Consider the following 22,879-nt stretch of genomic DNA (forward strand, 5'->3'; position numbering starts at 1 on the left):
GAGACACATGAAATGATAGCTCAGATCACTGCAGCTGTGCAGAGATCCCAAAAGCAGTGGTCCTGCACCGCTGGATGCTACAGTGTACACTAGCTTTATCCATCTCTCTCAAAACCTTAATAAAGAGTAACCCTCATCCATTCATCAGACACTACTGTTTCAACTGAAGGTTCAGCAGACATATCATATTCTGCAGTGAGGCTTCTAATTAGGTAAAACTTCCTTCCTGCAGTGCCTGTAATGAAAGAGCAACAAATGTTAGACCTGCAATTTCTTCAACCTCCAAATAAAGTTGAATGGGTTACCTTCTGAATGGAGATAGTTACAGGGCATGGGCTTATAGCCAGAGGAGCCGTGTGACCCTCCAGCTTGCTCTATTTATGGACCTTTGTTCTCAATTGACATTCGGTACTTTTCCCGCCATCATCAGTCATAATCCTATTGATGCTTCACTGCAGAAGAAATCTCTTAAGTGCACCATTTTCTTGGTCAAACCCTACTCTGATTAAGTTAGTAGATTAAATGCATTTGCAAGCACTATAATCTTTTTGTTTATTTGCCTATAGTCAGTATTTGGTGATCAATTTTTTTTCCCCCTACTTTCTACCTTTGGGTCATTTGTTGAAGAAATGCAGTCAAAGGTTTTATTGCTTTCATGCAAATTTCTCTGCTAGTTAACTGGACATTACACCATCAGGTGAATTTAAAACATTGCAACTCATGTAATCCTTTCCTAGCTGGTACCCTGACTTGGAGCATGCCTTATCCTCCATCTTAAACTTCTAGAAATGGCAGAGAGTGATTGTGGAAAAATGGTGATGCCATGGTGCTCTACCAGGAATACCTCAAAGTGCAGCTTCCATATAAAAATAATAAGCAGCAATAGAGCCACAAGCGAGAAGGAGAATTAAGTTGGGATTGTGGCTGAAATAAAGAACCTCTTGATCTGTTCCTGAACCCAGAAAACATTGTAATGCAAGAGCAATAAATGTTAGACCTGCAATTTCTTCAACCTCCAAATAAAGTTGAATGGGTTACCTTCTGAATGGAGATAGTTACAGGGCATGGTCTTATAGCCAGAGGAACCGTGTGACCCTCCAGCTTGCTCTATTTATGGACCTTTGAGATTCACCCAACTGTATTCAACAGAGCAAAGTACAGTTCATATTGTTCTTGGGATATTCAGTCTTTCCAGAAAGACTCCAGGACCCTTAACTTCAAAAGGCAGACGTCATTTAACTTAACCTTGGGTTGGTTTTGCTCTTATCTATTTCCTGTACTGAAGGACAATGACCAGCTGAATTAGTTCAGGATTTGAATAGAATACTGAAGCTCCATTCTCTGCCACTGCCCTTCCTATCTGCCCATCCTCTAGGAAGATGATCACTAGTTAGTGACTAGAAGACTGGCAAATGAGTATTAGAGCCAGGCAGACTGCAGCTATGAAGAGCTCCTCACAAGCACACAGCTCAGGATAAAATGTGTCTGCCTGGCCACCAAAGCAGTTGACTTTAAACCTTAGATGTACAATCAGCCTCATAACCTGCCTTCAGCAGCTGTTATCCCACTCCCATTGATCAATGTGCAATACTAGACTAAGTTTGTCAGACAACTGCATGGTTTGATCAAGGTGTAATCTTTTAATGTTACTATCATTACATGGTTACTTCAACAAATACTTAATTTTTGTGTTCTCAGTTAGCCTGTAATTAAAGTTATACTGTCTCGTATCACTAATAATCTGCTTTGGTGTAATTTGATTGTGTTTGAAGCTCAAATTAAAATGATAGAATCATAAGATCCCTGAGGACACAGTCAATTTACAACTTGCACCCAGCACAAGTGGCCTTTGGCATCTGCTGTGGATGTTCAAACCAACAGTAAGATTGTGTCTACCATAGGAATCCAGCGTGTTATTGGCATCGTTAGAAGGAGAATAGTTCTCAACTTATACTTTGAAACATATGTTAAACACCCGGTATCTATTAAATGTAGAGTTGAGTTTATTTTTGAGATGTAAAAATTCATGTAGAAATGGATGTTTCCTAACCAAGAAAAAAATATTGTTCCACTAGGAATTGGAGGGGGAATCATCCACAATAATGAGCTGATTCATGGCAGCACGTTCTGTGCTGCAGAGTTTGGTCACATTATGGTGTCAATGGATGGGCCTGAATGCACGTGTGGAAGTAAGGGCTGTATGGAAGCTTACGCTTCAGGAATAGCGTTGCAGAGAGAGGCAAAAAGATTACACGACGGTAAGTGACACACGACCTCCAAAAAGTCAAATATTTTAAATTTATCAAATTGATGATATCATGGTTTCAAATGAGAGCCTAACAGTGAAATTAAGAGACCATCTAAATGTATAATTGTGTGGTATAGAAACTAGAGCAGGCATGTTGGCCATTTGGTGTGTGTCTGTACCATGGCTCTGTGGACCAGATATAGATTTTAAATCTATTTCTCCATTAATTTGCACTATTTCTGATTTAGGATTTACCCAAACCCTCCAGATTCCTCAGTGTTTAAACAGGGAATAAGAAATCCAAGCCAAAATAGAGTCAAGATGCCAAGAGTTCAGACTCTCAAGGCTCGGGAATTGTACACAAGATAAGGGTTCATGGAGTTGGGGATGATATCTTAGCATGGTTAGATGATTGGTTCATGAACAGGAAACAAAGCAGGGATAACTGGAGCATTTTCAAATTGGCAAGCTGTGACTAGTGGAGTGCCACAAGGATCAGTGCTCTGAAGCCTCAGCTATTTACAATCTACATTAATGATTTAGATGAAGAGACAATGTATCTAAGTTTGCTGACAATATAAAATTGTAGGTGGGCACAAAGGCTGCAAAGAGATATAGACAGATTAAGTGAATGGGCAACAAGGTGGCTGATAAAGCATAATGTGGCATGGTGTGAGGTTATTCACTTTGGCACTAAGAATGGAAAAGCAAAGCATTTTTTAAAAGGTGTGAAACTCAAATGCTGATGTTCAGAGGGACTTGTGTGTATTTGTCAAAGGAACGCAAAAAATTAGCTTACAGCAGGCAATTAAGAAAGTAAATGGTATGTTGGCCTTTGAATATGGATTGGAGTCCAAGAATAAAGAAATCTTGCTACTATCATATTGGGTTTTGGTGAGACTACATCTGGAATACTGTGCAATTTTGGTCTTCACATTTAAGGAAGGGTATACTTGCATTGGAGGCGGTTCAGTGAAGGTTCACTAGATTGGTCCCTGGAATTAGAGGGTTGTCCTATGATGAGAGGCTGATTAAATTGGGCCTCATTGAAATAACGGAGATTCTGAAGGGTCTTGACAGGGTAGATGTTGAGACGTTGTTTTCCCTGGCTGGGGAATCTAGAACACGGGCACAGTGTCAGGGTAAGGGGCCAATCATTTAGGACTGACAAGAAATTTCTTCACTTTAAAGGTTGTGCACCTTTGGAATTTTCTACCCCAGAGGGTTGTGGGTGCTCATTGAATATGTTTAAGGCAGAGAAAGACAGATTTTTGGTGTCTCGGGAAATCACGGGATATGGTGGAGTGGGCAGGAAAGTGAGGTTGAAGTCTAAGATCAGCCATGATCATGTTGAATGACAGCAGGCTTGATGGGCTGCATTGTCTACTCCTGTTTCTTATGTAACATCTCATTGGCTACAGTTTGGGCACCCCACCCTAGGTTAACTAGTTTGTTTAATTGGTGGAAATTTGTTCTAATTTAAGTAGCTTGGCTTTTCTTCTATTTTGCCAGGATTGTAAATATCTACCTCTACCTCTGAAATAAAAACAGAAAATGCTGGAAAAATTCAGCAGGTCTGACAGCGTCTGTGGAGAGAGAAACAAAGTTAACGTTTCGAATCTGTATGACTCTTCTTCAGAGCTCTGCAGAACTATCGGGGTTCCAGTTTGTTGCAAAGTGCAACGATAGTTATGGATTTTAGCAGAGATCAGGAGACTGACTGTTTCCCCAGTCACTGGCACTCTCATTTCCCCCCCAACCCCCCCTTAACATCCCTGTAGAGTGGCATTGGCAGAGGGCTGGGTACAAGTAGAACTTTCTTCAGTTCTTCTATCAAATTGTCAAAGCATTTAACTGTGTGTGGTGCATTCAATCTCAGCTCACTGGTCTGGAGGAGTTTCTTACTAACAGCTCTCTTTAATATTTCTGATGGACTCTTTCAGAGGATTTGCTCATGTTGGAAGGAATGTCTCTCAAAAATGAAGAAACTGTCAGTGCAATTCATCTCATTCAAGCTGCCAAACTAGGGAGCACTGAGGCACAAAAAGTCCTCCGAACAGGTAATACATGCAGGAGGATAGATATTGTGAAAAGATATACAGTGTAAGATGGTACACACTATGATAGACTCTGATATGATAAACTGTAATGTGGGACAGGCTGCAGTGTGGGGCACACTAACATTGTTGTGACAGCTTGCACCTCTGCTAGCTTCAACTTGCTGTTATACAAGAGACTTTGACCTAGATCATCCGATCAGCATAATTTTAATGTAATGATAAAAAAAAATAGATTCCCACCAGTGGAAAACTTAGGCTTTTAAGTTCCCTGAAGATAGTGGGACAGGTAAATAAGGTGGTTGAGAAGGCATATGGGATACTTGCCTTTATTAGCCATAACATAGAATACATGAGCAGGGAGGTAATGCTGGAACTGTGTAAAACACTGGTTAGGCTACAACTGGAGTACTGCGTGCAGTTCTGGTCACCACACTATAGGAAGGATGTGATTGCACTGGAGAGGGTGCAGAGGAGATTTACCAGGATGCTGCCTGGGCTGGAGGGTCTGAGCTATGAGGAAAGATTGGATAGGCTGGGGTTGTTTTCCTTGGAGCAGTGAAGGTTGAGAGGGGACCTGACAGAGGTGTATAAGATTGAGGGGCATAGATAGGGTGGATAGGAAGGGACTTTTTCCATTAGTAGAGGGGTCAATAACCAGGGGGCATAGATTTAAGGTAAGAGGTAGAAGGCTAAGAGGGGAGTTGAGAATTTTTTTCACCGAGTGGGTGGTGGGAGTCTGGAACTCACTGTCTGAAAGGGTGGTTGAGTCAGAAACTCTCTCAACATTTAAGAAGTATTTAGATATTCACTTGTGTTGCCAGGGCTATGGGCCAAGTGCTGGGAAATGGGATTAATGTAGTCAGACCTTTGATCAGCATGGACATGATGGGCAGAATGGCCTCCTGTGCTATAAACGTGTATGAGTCTATAAGTCTGGTGGTGTCTTGCTGATTGTTATACACAGATAATTGTAATGGCGGGTCTCATGTACTCTATTGTTTATGTGGTAGGTATATCAATCAATTATTTTTAACCTGGAAGCCATGTGATATCACTAAGATCGATTGAGGGAGCTTGCTTAACCAAAATGGGTCCTTATGTTCATGGTAGGAGCTGTTAATGTGGCATTGTTGTCATATCTACTAGATAATTAGCTACCCATGTTGAAGAGTTACAGCAAACTGTTAGATGCAGTTAGGATTGGAAAATTGTCAGTCAAATGGGGGGAAAAGTATCTAACATTTCACTATAAACTGAGTGCTTCATTTTTAAACTACTAGTTCTGTAGTTAATTGAGTAACTTGTGAAATGTTTTATTAGCTTGTTTACTTTGAAGCCTGCAGTTAGTTCACACAAGAACAAATAGAACACAGCTGGCAGTCTCTAATCAAGTTACATTACAGTTCCTGCATTAGAATTGGCACAATTTCTTCAGATAATCCGGCTGATTTGTTTTGCTTTCGTGGCCCTGGACTGGGCAAGGGTGGGAAATTTTCCCACTTTGTTCTGTATCTCCCCAGTGTCCATCCTCCAGGCCCAGCAATGTACAAGATGTACCCTAACAGGATCCAAATTAGAAAAGTGAGTTCACTGATGTGCAGTGTGACTTGTGTCTCTACTGTGCTCAAGGCCAGGAACATTCATTAGTTCCAGGCATGTGTTGTTGTGATGATGGCAGAGGATGCTCAGGACTTTTGTATATGCAGCAGCCTGTTTAATCATCGAGAGTAAAATTCCAAACATTTTACATGAAAACATAATTGGATTATTTTATGGGCAGCCCCAAGGGAGCCGCTGCCTCTACACTGCAGCAGTTCTCTGAGACCAGTTGCAGCATTGCTGTATCTACAATTAAGCTTGACTCCCCCACAGAAGCCAGGATATCCTGTCTTCAATATTAAAATTAATTCAAACAGAATATGGTATGGGATGCAAATCACCCATTCAGAAATCCCCTCCCACTGACCTGCATGGAGCAGCAGATCCAGGCAACGTTTCTATTCTGCCTTTCTGTTTAAAGCACTTTGGCGCTTCAGGGCTGCAGTGGTGTTTCTCTGCACCCGAACTGCCCATTCTCCTTATAACAAATGAAGGATTTGAGGGAAAACACAGATTATAAGCCTGGAAGAAGAAGGAGTAAGGCCGCGGAGGGTTTAAAACACAAACATATGAGCATGCAAACATACGAATTTGGAGCAGGATAAGGCCACTCGGCCCCTCGAGCCTGCTCCGCCATTCAATAAGATTATGGCTGATCTGATTGTAACCTCAGTCCCACATTCCTGCCTACCCCCGATAACCTTTCACCCCCTTGTTAATCAAGAATATCTCTAGCTCTGCCTTAAAAATATTCAAAGTCTCTGCTTCCACCACCTTTTGAGGAAGAGAGTTCCAAAGACTCGCGACCCTCTGAGAGAAAACTTTTCTTCTCACACCTGTCTTAAATAAGCGACCCCTTATTTTTTAAACAGTGACCTCTATGTTCTAGATTCTCCCACAAGAGGAAACATCCTCTCCACTTACACCCTGTCAAGACTCCTCAGGATCTTAAAGGTTTCAATCAAGTCGCCTCTTACTCTTCAAAACTCCAGTGGATACAAGCCTAGTCTGTCCAACCTTTCCCCATAAGACAACCCGCCCATTCCTGGTATTAGACTAGTAAACCTTCTGTGAACTGCTAACACATTTACATCTTTCCTTAAATAGAGAGACTGTACACAATACTCCAGATGTGGTCTCACCAGCGCCCTGTACAACTGAAGTGTAACCTCCCTACTCTTGTAATCAATTTGCCTCTCAATAAATGATAACTTATTAGCTTTCCTAATTACTTGCTGTGCCTGCATAGTAACTTTTCTGATTCATGCGCTAGGACACCCAGATCCCTCTGAATCTCATAGCTCTGCAATCTCTCACTGTTTAGATAATCTTTTTTATTCTTGCTGCCAAAATGAACAATTTCACATTTGCCCATATTATACTACATTTGCAAGATCTTTGCCCAATCACTAAACCTATCTATGTCCCTTTGTAGCCTCCTTATTTCCTATTCACAGTTTACTTGCCTATCTACCTTTGTCAGCAAATTTGGCAACCATACCTTGGGCTCCTTCATCCAAGTCATTTCTATAAATTGTAAAAAGTTGAGGCCCCAGCACTGATCCCTGTGGTACACCACTCATCACATCCTGTCAACCAGAAAATGACCCATTTATGCCAACTCTGTTTCCTTTTAGCTAGCCAGTCTTCTGTCCGTGCCAATATTTTCCGCAATATTCTTTGATGTGGCACCTTATCAAATGCCTTCGAAAATCTAAGTGCAGTACATCCACTGGTTCCCCTTTATCCATAGCACGTGATTCCTTCAAAGAACTCCAATAAATTGTTTAAATATGATTTCCGTTTCACAAAACTGTGTTGACTCTGCCTGATTGCCTTGTATTTTTCTAAGTGCCTGCGATAACATCTTTAAAAGTAGCTTCTAACGCTTTCCCTATGACAGATGTTACACTAACTGGCCTGCAGTTTCCTGCTTTCTGTCTTCCTCTCTTTTTGAATAAAGGAGTTACATTTGCAAGGAATAGAATTCTGAACTTTTGGATTTGCTAGTCCAGGAGCCAAAGTAGACCTGAAAACATGGGAGTGGAGTGTCTGGATAAATTTCACTTGGGGAAAGTTAAGGTTCTGGTAGAGGAGTTTGGCATGAATTTAATTTTAAGGAAGGTGGGAGGTCAGCCACGAGAGTATTGGAATAGTCAAATCATCACTAAAACCACCTATTTCCACCTCAGTAACACTGCCCAACTCTGCCCCTACCTCAGCTGATATGCTGCTGAAACCCTCGTTCATGTCTTTTGTTACCTCGAGAGCACCTCTGGCTGGTCTCCCACATCCTGCCCTCAGTGAGCTTATCCAAAACTCTGCTATCTGTGCCCCAATTCACACCATGTCCCAATCACCCATCACCCCTGTGCTCTCTGACATGCATTAAGCAATGCCTTGATTTTAAAATTCTCATCCTTGTTTTCAAATCCCTCCATTGCCTCTCCCCTCACTATCTCTAATCTCCTCCAACCTGGCAACCCCTGGGATCTCTGTGCAGTTTAGTGCAAATGAAGACAAATGCGTGCAAGGGATTTCTGATGAGAAATTAGTTTGGAAAAGTCAAGAGAGAGGCGTGTATCGAGGAAACGGCATTGGTTCAGGGCCTGACAGGTTGGACAGTGAGAGAGGAGAATGGCGCAGTAGGGTTACTGATCATGAGGTAGGTACAGGCGCCTGGATGGGACCTTTGTAGTACGTTAGGTGAAGCATCGAGGATCTCTCTTTGAAGCATCTAATTCCTGTTGAGAAGGATTTGATGGACTCTGCTTCAGAATTGATTGTGGAAGAAAATTTCACATTCTAATCATTCTTTATGAATAGAAATGTTTTTTAACTTCCCTTTTAATTTTCTTTCAAACTTATAGTTTCTCCTTAATGATGATGACCATGAGAAACCATCTATCAATGTTTTGAAGTGTATGTTGATAATACACAGACAAGCACAGCTTACATTAAATGCACTAATTATAGACATCATAAAAAGTGCCAGGGCATTTCACAGGAGCATTATAAAACAAAACCCTGAGGGTCAATGTGGAGAGGATGTCTCCTCCTGTGGGAGAATCTAGAACTAGGGGCCCTGTTTAAAAATAAGGGGTCACCCCTTTAGGACAGATGAGAAGAATTTTTTTCTGAAGGTCGTGAGTCTTTGGAACTCTTGCTCAAGAGGTGGTGGAAGCAGAGCCTTTGAATATTTTTAAGGCAGAGGTAGATTCTTGATGAGCAAGAGGGCGAAAGATTGTTGGGGACAGGTGGAAATGTGGAGTTGAGGTTACAATCAGATCAGCCATGGTCTTATTAAATAGCGGTGCAGGCTCAATGGGCCGGGTGGCCTTATCCTGCTCTTAATTCGTATGTTCGTAAAATATAACACTGAGCTACATAAGGAGATATTAGGCCAGGTTTCTTTTTTATTCTTTGGGATTTGGCTGTCACTTGTGAGGCCAGCATTTGTTGCCCATCCCTAATTACCCTTGAACTGAGTGGCTTGCTAGGCCATTTCAGAGTCGACCACATTGCTGTGGATCTGGAATCACATGTAGGCCAAACCAGGTAAGGATGGCAGATTTCCTTCCCTAAAGGACATTAGTGAGTGAACCAGATGGGTTTCAACAACAATGGATGATAGTCTGATGGTCATCATTAATGACACTAGCTTTATATTCCAAACTTAATTAATTATATTTAAATTCCACCAGCTGCTGTGGCATTTGAACCCATGTTCCCAGAGCATTAACCTCCGTCCCAGGATTACTAGTCCAGTGACATTACCACTATGCTGCCATCGCCCCCTGACCAAAAGGGTCACCCTAATGGAGGAAAGTGAGGCGGAGAGATTTAAGGAGGGGAATTCCAGAGATTTAGGCCAAGGCAGCTGAAGGCACAGCCACCAATGGTGGAGCGATTAAAATCTAGGATACTGCAGAGGGCAGAATTAGAGGAGCACTAATCTTGGAAGGTTGTGGAAATTTCAGAGGTAGGGATGGAGGGATTTGAAAACGAGGATGAGAATTTTAAAATCAAGACTTTGCTTGACCAAGAGTCAGTGTAGGTCAGTGATCATAGGTAGTGAATGGGACTTAGTGAGAGGTAAGACCCAGGCAACAGAGTTTTGGATGACCTCACATTTACAGAAGGTAGAATTGGCAGGGCAAAGGAAATCATACCTTAAAAGGTACACAGCATGTGTACCCAGTATGCAGCATCTTGCAATACCTTGCATTCACTGGTCACCTCCACTCCATTTATAATTTTACCTTCCAAACTCTCTGCTTACAGTTTGTTCTGTTGAATTTTACATTATAGAATATTACAGCACAGAGGAAGCCATTCAGCCCATCAAATCTGTGCCAGCTCTTTAAAATAAATTGTGAATAAGCTGTCTTAATATCCTTGTGTTTGTTTCATATTTTCATTTCACGTCAATCAGACATAATGTTGTTGTTTTTCACAGCTGGGTGTGCTCTTGGAGTTGGTATTACGAACATTCTGCACACGGTGAACCCATCACTTGTTATCCTTTCTGGAGTCCTGGCTGCTCATTATGAGAGTATTGTGAAGGAGGTGGTTGCTCAACGAGCCCTGACATCCACCCAGGCAGTGGAGATAGCTGTCTCTGGTCTCTCTGATCCTGCACTCCTTGGAGCAGCTAGTATGGTTTTAGATTACACAACGCGCAGAACCTATTAGACCAATGGGAGTTTGTCCCCAGAATTGTCCTTGTCTCCATTTACATTTATGAAATTAGTTTATGCTTTATTCTCAACTATTTTTATTTATTTATTCAGTCTTCCATGTGGATTTAGTACTGCCCTGAAACTAACTTCAGGAGAAAGGTCAAACGCAACTGTCCTCTGGCTGTGATAGTTTATCTTTCTGTTCCTTTGCCAACACTATTTCTAAATCTCTCCCTCCCACAGAATGCCTGACATTTATAAAGTTCATGAAGGATCAGAGAAAGAGAATATTTCTGTGAAATTCCATAGTGATTTATAAACTACCTTTGGCTTAAGCTAATTCTTACCAATTTTGTGAGAGAATTTTGAGCTCATGACCAAGGTGTAAAGGTGAGCAGAACTATTAGTTCAGAGGGCTAATGGAAATTATAACCGAATGCTGCTGTGCCCTATAACATCCGAGGCTGCAGAATCTGATTATTAACCTCATTCCCATAAAGTTGAAGCAATCCTGGTGCTGCAGCTTTGATCTAGATTCATATCAAGTTCCAAAACCTTTTCGGGTATGCAGACACTAAACGCGTCAAAAAGGGAATAGGGTTTGCAATCGCAATCACACTTGCCACATCAGCTGCCCTAGTACAGCATCTAATGCAGATTCACCTTTTAATTGCAGAACTCTGAACCATTCATACCATCTACCCTTGCACACAAAGGGGATGAAATCACCACCACCTGCATGGTGAAAATGAGCCCAGGTCTTATTCTTGCCTCTGTTGCCAGTTCACATCATTCATGGCCTGACCAAGCCCTCAAGAGGAGCAGAGCTATAAAACCCTCCCAGTCCCCCATTTAACTTTATCAATGATTGTCACTCTTAAGACAGGGAAACCATGGAAAGCTTGTTTAAAAAATTGTGCGTGGCACAGGCGAATGGCTGCAAGTTGTGCTGCTTACACATTTGGTAAAGATTCCTGATTGGAAATGTAGTAGAATATGGTACGCTAGGGTTTGTTTATACAGTGAGATGAAGAGGGGTGGGAGGAGGCTCACGTTGAGCATAAACACCAGTATAGACTAGTTGGGCCTTGTGGTCTGTTTCTGTGCTGTAGGCACTAACTAGATGTAGCCAATACAGTTTGGACAAAGGGAATAAAAATCAAGGTACAATTTGCAGGTGACATGAAAAAGATGGCATGTGAAACTTTCCAAACCCAATAAATCTCAAATACTGAATGGTGATCCATTCTCTGATACAGTCCTTGAGAAGGACTCAAATGGTGAGTGCAGGGATTGTGAATGAACTGTCCAATATAAATTCTGTACTTGCCATTTATCAGTGGATATTCTGTTTAAGCCATGTGTAGTGTAGAATGTATTTCAGCTAACGTATCACTCATATGAGACATATGAACAATATTTCCGTGCAAAATGATTTTCATTCCTAATCTAGTGAAATTTATTATTATCTTGAAACATCTTTTGCAGGAATTCAAGTAACTAGACTGCAATATTTAAATAACTTGTCATGGAATTAGTTTAATTATTTTGAGAATCACTGGTCCTTAACTATTTTAACAATTCCAATAATATTAACCATGTATTGCATGGCTTTTAGCAGTAGGTTGGCATTAACAGAGTCACAATCAGTTTTTCAGATTTTTTCTTCAACTTGCCAGTCTTGAAATCTATATTTTTGTAATTTCTGTCAATCACTGAGATAAACACTTTAACTAAATCAGTGACAGATAATTAAACAAGGTTGCAGCCAATGTGTGACTCCTTCCTTTCTCTGCCATTTCTGCCTTATTTTAAAAAGATATAAATATAGTAGATTAATGGTGATAATGAAATGCTGTAATCAGTTAATTATCACAAGCCTTCTGTGCTGTTTTAGGAGTTGCTCAGGAAGGAAGGAGGGTGTAGTTGTTTTGGTTATTTAGGTATAAAGATAGTGGGTGAACTGGTTATAAGGCAGTAGATTAAGGTTGTGGATATGTTAATTTTGGGCATTTAAGGAGAGGGAAGTAAATTTATTGATTACAGGGTAATAAAGATAGGTGTTAGCGTACAGGTTTTAAGGAAATAAAGACAAAGATTTAATGTAGAAAAAAAAGAAACCTTTTACTTTATTATCAACAGAATTAATGTTTCCAACTTACCTGCAGTAAAGTTTAGTCAAAATTTTCTTTTTTTTGGTCTGTCTTGAACTTGTTTCTTTTTCATTTCCATCAAATTCAGGAAAGATGGTACTGATTGTAATTAATTTATTATCTAATAATTGTATAGAAATAGCACAATCATTTATTCTGTTAGCAAATGACAAGCCACGGAGATCTTTACGTGTGATCGTGAAGGAGTTGTGTTTCCCACAGCCATCACTAATGAAACTCTGTTCATTCCTTAATCCAGTTTAAGGAAGAAAATGTAACATATTTTTGGAAATTTTAATTTTGGTATTAAAAACCCATTGGTTAAAATCCTTATTTAAAGTTTGTGAATCAACTTTATTATAGTAACTTTTGAACTGTTGATGAATTTTTTAAAATTAGCTCAATGTGCCACAGAAACGAATTCTAAGATGACAGTAAAAGTTGAAATGACGGCTCGGGTTGTTGGATTCTCGCTAACTGGTGGTGTTTATCCTGTTTGGTTCCCAATCTAAGCAAGGTTTCTGCACACTGGGGGATACGGTGACTCCTATGTCCAAAGAGTCAGAAATTTAGGGTGCAGCAAAAATTCTCTGCTCTCTAAACATTTAAGTAAAGGGAAGAGGGCTTTACAAAGTTTTTGCAGCAGTGCCATACTGTTTAAAATAAAAGTAAAGCACTTGAATTCTCATTTTTCTGTCTGTTTCCCTATTCTGCTGATTGCATTTGTTTAATTTTATTTTTCTGTTCTATTCTAACCCAATTTGCATTTTAACAATGAATAGCTTTAAAATACTCTACAAGCCTCTTCCAGTTTTCTCCACCATGGCTCTACACAGGTGTCAGCTGTGTCTCAGCGGAGTTCCCCTCCCCCTCAGTCAGAAGCTTGTGGGTTCAAGTCCCACTGCAGAGGCTTGAACACAAACATCTAGGCTGACAATCCAGTGCAGTTCTAAAGGAGTGCTGCACTGTTGGAGGTGCATTCTTTTCGATGAGATATTAAACTGCAGCCCTGTTTGCCTGGAATTAAAAGACCCCATGGCACTGTTTTGGAAGAGAACAAGGATGTTCTCCCTAGTGTCCCTCACCAAAACAGATTATCTGGCCATTGTCATATTAATTTTTGAGGGAATTTGATGTGCACCTTACTGGCCAGATCAGGTGTGAACTTGATATATTGGCCAGCCTGCTAGAACAAGGCATCAGTGACTTCCTTTGTGTAGTGATGGGTTGCTAACTTTTCTCCAGCCAATCCCTGCAACAAACCACAGGTGAAAAGTTATGCCAAAACACACCATGTATCTGCCACTTTCCGATATTAACTCCTGCTCCAGTGTCCTACACAGCTTTGTCACATACCTGCCTAGAGAGATGCAGTCTTCATAGACAATGCTCGGACATCTCCATGAAGCTGACCTTCTGACAGTGCACCCTTTGAGCTGGGTAGCACCTTCTGAAATGATGAAGCTGCCCTCCTGTCCCCATGTGCCCTCCTCCAATGGTTTCTTCAACCTGCTAGAGCTCCCTGGCTACAGCACAGGCACTGCATGTGGCTGCATCCCCATCTCTGTGCCACACTCCTCACTGAGACCACTGTGATGAACCAACACTTATCCTGACTCCAGTGGCTGCTGTGGACCTCGGACATACCCTTCCATTTAAAGCACTTCACTTTGGCCCCACCCAGTGCAGTGCCTCCAAACTTGACAGTATCACTTCCTGAAGGCGCAGCCTGTAGACAGCTTCACAGTATGGCTGCCAGCTCCCTTCACAGCTTAACTGCTACTTGAAAGAGGGTAAGCCTTTGTACATCCTGTGTGCCATTGAAAAATTCAGAAAAACGTAAAGTGCTTGACAACTGGCTGTTAAGCAACCTTAATTACTTGCCTATCACTGCTGTATCAGCCACCGACCCATCCCATCACCCACATCTCGTAAAAGTGTCACAATATGGCCGTGCAAGGTGGTCACCAACACCCTGATATTGGTCCATGCGTGTGCACAAACCCAATGACGTGCAATGCATCAGTTTATCCAGCACATGGCTACTTCATACCGCTTTCAAACTCAGTTATTGCAATATGCTCTTAGTTTGTGGATTCCACCCATCACTTAGTCGGCAGGTTGCTGGGAATGTCCAGCTGACCAGCATTTTATCGACACTTGGAGAAAGTGTTACAGTATTTTGTGAGGAGTGACAGGAACAATCCAGAATCGTTGCTGAACGCCCAGGCTTCACTCACTGATTTCTGCTGTCTTGAATCGATAAGCCATTTGAACATATGTTTCTAAATATTCAGTGATCTAAAAGATTCACTCAAGATAGGAAAGAAAGTTGTTGTAATGTTGTACTGAGCTCACAAATTCTAGACGTCTAGCAAAAGGGCAGAATCCTGCCTTAAAATGTCTGCATATCTGTCACATTCTCAAACCACATCAGTTTAAGATAAATCAATAAGTTAATGATGTTGCAGAACTAAAGTATTGACAGCCGCTTTATTTTGACACATGCTACCTAGCTCTTGAGAGTAAATAAGCTGGGTTTATGGTGCACATTGCCCCCTACAAAGATGGCGGCTGCACATGCACGGCATTGGCAGGATACCCAGCCCTCGCAAAATTGGTCATCGGTGGGACAGTGTTAGCCAGCCTTCCTGACACAGGCCCACGCCTTCATTCCTGCCACCACAGGGCCAATAAAGTTCTGCCCTCAGTGTACATGTAATTGTATCTTTTGCTAGATTATAGGAATTGTCGGAGCAAGATTTGCACACACAGTTCTAGGCCAGTGGAGCTGCACTAGTGCAGATTTATTTCATCCAATAAATACATCGTAGAATCTGAAAATAGTGATGAGGGACATTTGCCTCTGAGGAAAATGTAAATTCCATTCCATTTTCAAAGCGAATATGGATCCTGGTTTCATCACTTAATTTCTGATGAGCAGTTCACGTGCTAACAACCCTCTGCATAGATGATCTCCAGTTGCATAGGGTTCTGTTAATGGTCTGATAATCCAGAGACTGGAGAGTCCAAATCCCAACGTGACAGTTTGAGAATTTGAATTCAGTTTTATTTAAATCAGAAATTAAGCTGGTATCGGTAAAAGTGACCATGAAGCTGTCGGAGAGTCACGTCCATCGTATCACTAGCATTACCTTCAACCTCCTTTGTTATCTCATTTAAAAAAACTTAAACACAATTTGCTTTTAACAAATCTGAGCTGGTTTTCCTTAATTAATCCATACTTATCCAAGTGACTGTTACTTTTGTCCTGGAATTTTATTTCTTAAATCTTCCCCACTAACAACCTGACTGGCATGTAGTTGCTGGATTTACCTTTACACCTTTTTTTTGAACAAGGGTGTAACATCACAATTCTCCAGTCCTCTGGCACCAGCCCTCAATCTAAGAAGGATTGAAAGCTTATAGCCGTTTCCTCTGATTTCCACCTTTCCTTACCCTCCCTATCCTTGGATGCATTTCATCTGGTCCCGGTGACTTAGCAAGTACAGCCAGCTTTTCTAATATCTCTTAATCAATTTTTAGCCCACCCAGTATCTAAACTACCTTCTCTTTCACTGTGACTTTGGTAGCATTTTCTTCCTTGGTAAAGACAGATGAAAAATACTCATTTAGCATCTCAGCCATGTTTCTGGCTCCATGTGCCCTTTTCTGTACTTATTTGGCCCCTCGCCTCTTACTACCTTTTGCTATTTATATGCCTATAAAAGGTATTCCCTTTTACGTCAGTTGCCAGTCTCTTCTCATACTCCCGCTTTGCCTGTCTCATTTTCTTCGTCACTTCCCCTCTGAACTTTCTAAATTCTGGTTCTCACTAGTATTGTCAACCTGACGTCTGTCATACGCACCTTTGACGAGCTTCAACTTCCTCTCCACCTCTTTCATTATCCATGGAGCTCCAGCTTTGATTACCCTGCCTTTCCCCCTCGTGGGATTGACTGCGCCTGAATTCTGTCCTCTTTAAAGACAGCCCATTGTCCCGCTACAGCTCTGCCTTCCGACCTATCATTCCAATTTACCTGGGATAGGTGTGTCCTCGACTCGCTGAAACAGGCCCCCCTCCAACTTAGTATTTTTATTCTAGATTGCTCATTATCCATTTCCATAGTTAATCTAAACCATATGATACTATGATCACTCTCCCCTAAATGTTCCTCTACTGACATTTGATTTACCTCATTTTCTAGAACCAGATCCACCAATGCCTCCTCCCTCAATGGGCTGATATCAAGAAAGTCGTCCTGAACACAATTAAGAAACTCTTCCCCCTCTCTGCCTTTTACACTATTACTGTTCCAGTCTATATTGGGATAATTGAAGCCCCTTCCATTGTTACTCTGTAGTTTTTGCATCTCTGCAATGTTCCTAAAAATTTGCTCTTCTCTATCTTTCCTACTAGCTGCATATATCCAGTAGCATAATAGCACTTCTATTGTTTCTTAGCTCTAAATAGATTCTGCCCATGACCCCTCCAGAGAGAACATGTTTTCTCTTCACTTTAATTTTCTATTTAAACAATATTGCTTATCTTTCCTGAACACCTTATATCAAGGAATATTTATTACCCAGTCCTGCCATTTTTGAGGTCTCCCTTATTGCCACATCATTATATCCCCACGTGGCTATTTGTGCCTTGATGACCAGGAGTCTGACTGCATGTAGCTGGTCTGAATATGGGCTGAAGGTATATTCCCAGAAATGAGCGGAGATGTTGACACTGCAATGAGCTCGTCTGCCAAGTCTGCACCCTCCAATCTCCAGAATCTGCAATGTTGCTGTCTTTCAACATTAGGCAATCGCACTGGGAGAGTTGATCATCTCTGTGCATGATACAGGGATATAGCCACAGTCTCACGTTACTTTAGCCTGTGACGGTTCTCAGGTTGAGCAAGATCCATGTCCTTGAATTTGAGAAAATTCACAAAAGAACCACTAATACCTTGTGAAATGGCCCAGCTCCTTTCAGGGTCAATTGGGGAAGGGCAACAAATGCTGGCCTTTCCAGCAATGCCCACATCCTGTGAAAGAATAAAGAAAAAAAAATTGCTTGAGGGGTTAGTGCTGATGTGGCAGGTCTGTGACAGACACAGCAGTTCATGACGTGTGTAAAATTAGTTAATTAAGAATTTTCTGAGAGCAAATTGGGAGGTATTTTTAGTTTTGTGATTGTGATTATTACGATTACTTGACAAATGGGGAGGAGTTGGAATGACAAAAATGTAGAGGTTGTGCGTGTGTGCACTTTCCTGTTGACTGGTTTACCCACAGCTACGTGTCCTAAATAGCACTCATGAAAAAAACTCCATTAACTCCCTCATTACTACAAAGTCTTGAATTGCTCCTTAAAGCACTGAAAAACTATCCAACTTACCACAGATCTTGTTACTTCAATGAGATCAATACAAGAGGAAGGCAACTAACAAACTTGCAGACTGTGCTCCTGACTTACAGACTCAGACATCTATATCAGGAAATGGTGGAACCAGCCGCCCCTTAGATGGGAAACCATACATCCTCGCAGTCCAGTGTCAGCAGAGCCATTGCAAATACACAAGGATCAATGCAGATAATGTTCACAAGAAAGCTGAAGCCTTTGTCCTCCACCCCTTGTCATTGAATAGTACAGCAAAGGAGGAGGCCATTTGGCCTATCAAGCCTGAACTGGCTCTTTCATGGAACAATTCAGTCCCAGCCTCCCTTCACGTTCTCAATTCCCTCGCAATTCTTTCCCTCTGACAAAAGTTTTACTTGGAGATTGTTGTTGTTGTTGCAACCAAGACTCACAAACTCCATCATGCAGAGACCCCTGCTTAACCTCGCAGTACCTATCCCTGTAACCTCCTCCAGCCCCTACAACCCTCCCTATCCCTGTAACCTCCAGCCCCCTGCAACCTCCCTATCTCTGTAACCTCCTCCAGCCCTCTACAACCCTCCCTATCCCTGTAACCTCCTCCAGCCCCTACAACCCTCCCTATCCCTGTAACCTCCAGCCCCCTGCAACCTCCCTATCTCTGTAACCTCCTCCAGCCCTCTACAACCCTCCCTATCCCTGTAACCTCCTCCAGCCCCTACACCCCTCCCTATCTCTGTAACCTCCTCCAGCCCCTACACCCCTCCCTATCTCTGTAACCTCCTCCAGCCCCTACAACCCTCCCTATCTCTGTAACCTCCAGCACCTTACAACCCTCCCTATCTCTGTAACCTCCTCCAGTCCCGACAACCCTCCATATCTCTGTAACCTCCAGCATCCTACAACCCTCCCTATCTCTGTAACCTCCAGCCCCTACACCCCTCCCTAACTCTGTAACCTCCTCCAGCCCCTACAACCCTCCCTATCTCTGTAACCTCCAGAACCCTACAACCCTCCCTCTCTCTGTAACCTCCCGCCCCCTACAACCCTCCCTATCCCTGTAACCTCCAGCCCCCTGCAACCTCCCTATCTCTGTAACCTCCTCCAGCCCTCTACAACCCTCCCTATCCCTGTAACCTCCTCCAGCCCCTACAACCCTCCCTCTCTCTGTAACCTCCCGCCCCCTACAACCCTCCCTATCTCTGTAACCTCCTCCAGCCCCTACAACCCTCCCTATCTCTATAACCTCCAGCACCCTACAACCCTTCCTATCTCTGTAACCTCCTCCAGTGCCTACAACGCTCCCTATCTCTGTTACCTCCTCCAGCCCCTGCAACCCTCCCTATCCCTGTAACCTCCTCCAGCCCCCTACAACCCTCCCTATCCCTGTAACCTCCTCCAGCCCTCTACAACCCTCCCTATCCCTGTAACCTCCTCCAGCCCCCTACAATCCTCCCTATCCCTGCAACCTCCTACAACCCTCCCTATCTCTGTAACCTCCAGCACCTTACAACCCTCCCTATCTCTGTAACCTCCTCCAGTCCCGACAACCCTCCCTATCTCTGTAACCTCCAGCATCCTACAACCCTCCCTATCTCTGTAACCTCCAGCCCCTACACCCCTCCCTAACTCTGTAACCTCCTCCAGCCCCTACAACCCTCCCTATCTCTGTAACCTCCAGAACCCTACAACCCTCCCTCTCTCTGTAACCTCCAGCCCCCTACAACCCTCCCTATCTCTGTAACCTCCTCCAGCCCCTACAACCCTCCCTATCTCTATAACCTCCAGCACCCTACAACCCTCCCTATCTCTGTAACCTCCTCCAGTGCCTACAACGCTCCCTATCTCTGTTACCTCCTCCAGCCCCTGCAACCCTCCCTATCCCTGTAACCTCCTCCAGCCCCCTACAACCCTCCCTATCCCTGTAACCTCCTCCAGCCCTCTACAACCCTCCCTATCCCTGTAACCTCCTCCAGCCCCCTACAATCCTCCCTATCCCTGTAACCTCCTCCAGCCCCCTACAACCCTCCCTATCCCTGTAAACTCCTCCAGCCCCCTACAATCCTCCCTATCCCTGTAACCTCCTACAACCCTCCCTATCTCTGTAACCTCCTCCAGCTCCAGGAAATGGCACTCACTCAACTGCTTCAATCTCTGCTGTTCTCTCTAATCTCATCCTTTGGAAATAACATGCATGGTCCTTCAAAAATCTCCATTAATATTCTTTACAGAACATCATGACAATATTTATCAAATTCACTAAACAGTGCGAGCTTTAATATTTAACAGCTTTCAAGGAACATGAACGCAGTGTGTCTCTGACACATCTGTTTTATTCTGACTGGCGGAGTGGGAGGGAGAGGTAGCATCTCTGCCGGGCAGGGCTTGCTGCACTCTGGACTGGCTCAAACTGTATTGGTCCTCACCTTCACCCAGCTCTCAGCTGTGGCGCCCAGTAGTTGTTAGCATGTGACAGTGAGCACCCTTGGGTGGTAGGGGGAGCCATTGAGTTGCCTTCCCCCAGTGACTTAGGGATTTGTCCACCCTGGCATATGAAGACTGGTCCCAGCCGTCTGGACGGATGAGAGCAACCTGATGTTTAACAGTCTTGAAGGCAGATCAGCACCATGTTGTGGAATGAGTGGAGCTCAACCAGACACATCTGGTGCACCCACTGTACCTGGATCTATCTCCAGCTGTTTAGACTCATCTTGCCACTGGATCAAGATAGGTCAGGACGAGAGAGTGAGCCTAACGATGCACAACTCTCCCTCGCAATAATCCAATACATGTGGAAGTCATGTTCATCATCTTTGTATTATCTTCATCCATCATCAATCTGTCACTAGTCCTGTGGTGATGGGCGAACAATGTGAGTGTGGATTCCCTGGGAGCTGTTGTCACAGCTTGGCACAATGTCCAGACTGCCACCCTCAGCAAGACCCACCTGCCTGAGGAGGGGCAGCTCAAGGAAATCGGTGCATGTTACACATTCTTTTGGAGTAACTGTGGAAAAGAATAACAGTGCGAAACTTGTGGAGTCTTTGCTGTTATGAACCATTTCATTAGTAAGTTGACTTGCCTCCCCAAGTGTCTGAATGATCGCTTGGTGGTGTTTAAACTACAGCAGCATGGTAACAGACAAGCAAGTCTCATCAGTGTGTCCACCCTAACATGACAAACTGATGAAATCAAGGACCCACTTTTTGATTGCTGCTGCTACAAGATCAGATGAGTTGAGAATTCTTGGTGACATCAACACAAGAGTTGGTGCAGTTTCAGAAAAGTTCCAGGAACCACTGATATGCGTTTGTTGTTAGGTAGTTCCAGAAGAAATGCCAAGAACAGAACACAGACTCTACACCACTTTTGTTGACCTGACAACAAACTTTGACACAGTCAACATGAGGGTCTTTAGAAGGTAAAGGAGAAATTCAGCTGCTCTGAGAAATTCATCACAATGGTTTGACAGTTTCATGACAACATGCTCGTAGGTGTCCTGGATGATGGTGAGTCTTCTGACACATTCCCAGTCACTAATGGAGTTAAACAGGGCTGCATGCCAGTGCCAATCCTCTTCAGCGCGTTTTTCTCTGCCATGCTCTCCAATACCTTCCACGATGGTGATCCTGGTATCAAAATCAGATATCACATGGACGGAAAGTTGCTCAGCCTGAGACGTCTCTGGGCAAAGAATAAGGTCTTCAACGACCCAATTCACAGCTTCCTGTTTGCTGTTGGCTGTGCGCTAGCTGTCGGCTCAGAGCTAGAGATGGACATGTTCTCCAATGTATGTGACAACTTTAGCCTTCTGATCAGCATAAAGAAGACGGATGTAACATACTGATCTGGGCAGCAGACTCCCTCAAACTGCCATATTGATGACAAGACACATGCAAGAATTGCCAGAGCACATCTAGACTGCGGCAGATTTTAAACATCAGTCTGCACAGGAATGAAGAGGGGTAAGTCTGCTTCTCAAAGTCTATAGAGCAATAGCCCTGCCCACTGTGCCTTACGCATCTGAGACTTGGACTGTGCACTACAGTCATGCCAAAAAGCTCAACCACTTTCACTTGAGCTGAGTTTGGAAGCTTCGGAAGATCAGATGGCAGGAGAAAGTACCAGACACTGAGGTGCTGACCCAAGCTGCATGCCAATCATACCTCCCACTGGTGAGCATGTTTCCACAGGGGTAGCATCCCACCATCTTCCTGCCCATCCCCAAGCTCACCCCATAATACTGGGGGTCAGGTGGGTGCCAAAATCAGGAGCTCGCCCTCCATATTGAAATGAATAATCTAGGGTCAATTAGGCTTGTAATGAAACCAATTAACCCTGCTAATACACTGCCTGTACCACAAAACAAACCAATTAACCCTGCTAATACACTGCCTGCACCACAAAACAAACCAATTAACCCTGATAATACACTGCCTGTACCACAAAACAAACCAATTAACCCCGATAATACACTGCCTGTACCACAAAACAAACTAATTAACCCTGATAATACATTGCCTGTACCACAAAACAAACCAATTAACACTGATAATACATTGCCTGGACCACAAAACAAACCAATTAACCCCGATAATACACTGCCTGTACCACAAAACAAACCAATTAACTCTGATAATACACTGCCTGGACCACAAAACAAACCAATTAACTCTGATAATACATTGCCTGGACCACAAAACAAACCAATTAACCCTGATAATACACTGCCTGTACCACAAAACAAACTAATTAACTCTGATAAT

General features: G+C 43.0%; 1 protein-coding gene across 1 annotated transcript in view; it reads left to right on the forward strand.

The window, feature by feature from the left end:
* gne (glucosamine (UDP-N-acetyl)-2-epimerase/N-acetylmannosamine kinase) overlaps positions 1-13,075 on the forward strand; it is a 48,835-nt gene extending 35,760 nt beyond the window's left edge. The window contains exons 10-12 of the mRNA XM_078563592.1: positions 2,076-2,258; positions 4,192-4,308; positions 10,367-13,075. Coding sequence (XP_078419718.1) covers positions 2,076-2,258; positions 4,192-4,308; positions 10,367-10,602 — 536 coding nt within the window. The 3' untranslated portion in view covers positions 10,603-13,075. The remainder of the gene's footprint in view (positions 1-2,075; positions 2,259-4,191; positions 4,309-10,366) is intronic.
* Positions 13,076-22,879: the final 9,804 nt, after the last annotated feature.

Source organism: Cetorhinus maximus, chromosome 1 (genome assembly GCF_964194155.1).
Source record: "Cetorhinus maximus chromosome 1, sCetMax3.hap1.1, whole genome shotgun sequence".
NCBI lineage: Eukaryota > Metazoa > Chordata > Chondrichthyes > Lamniformes > Cetorhinidae > Cetorhinus > Cetorhinus maximus.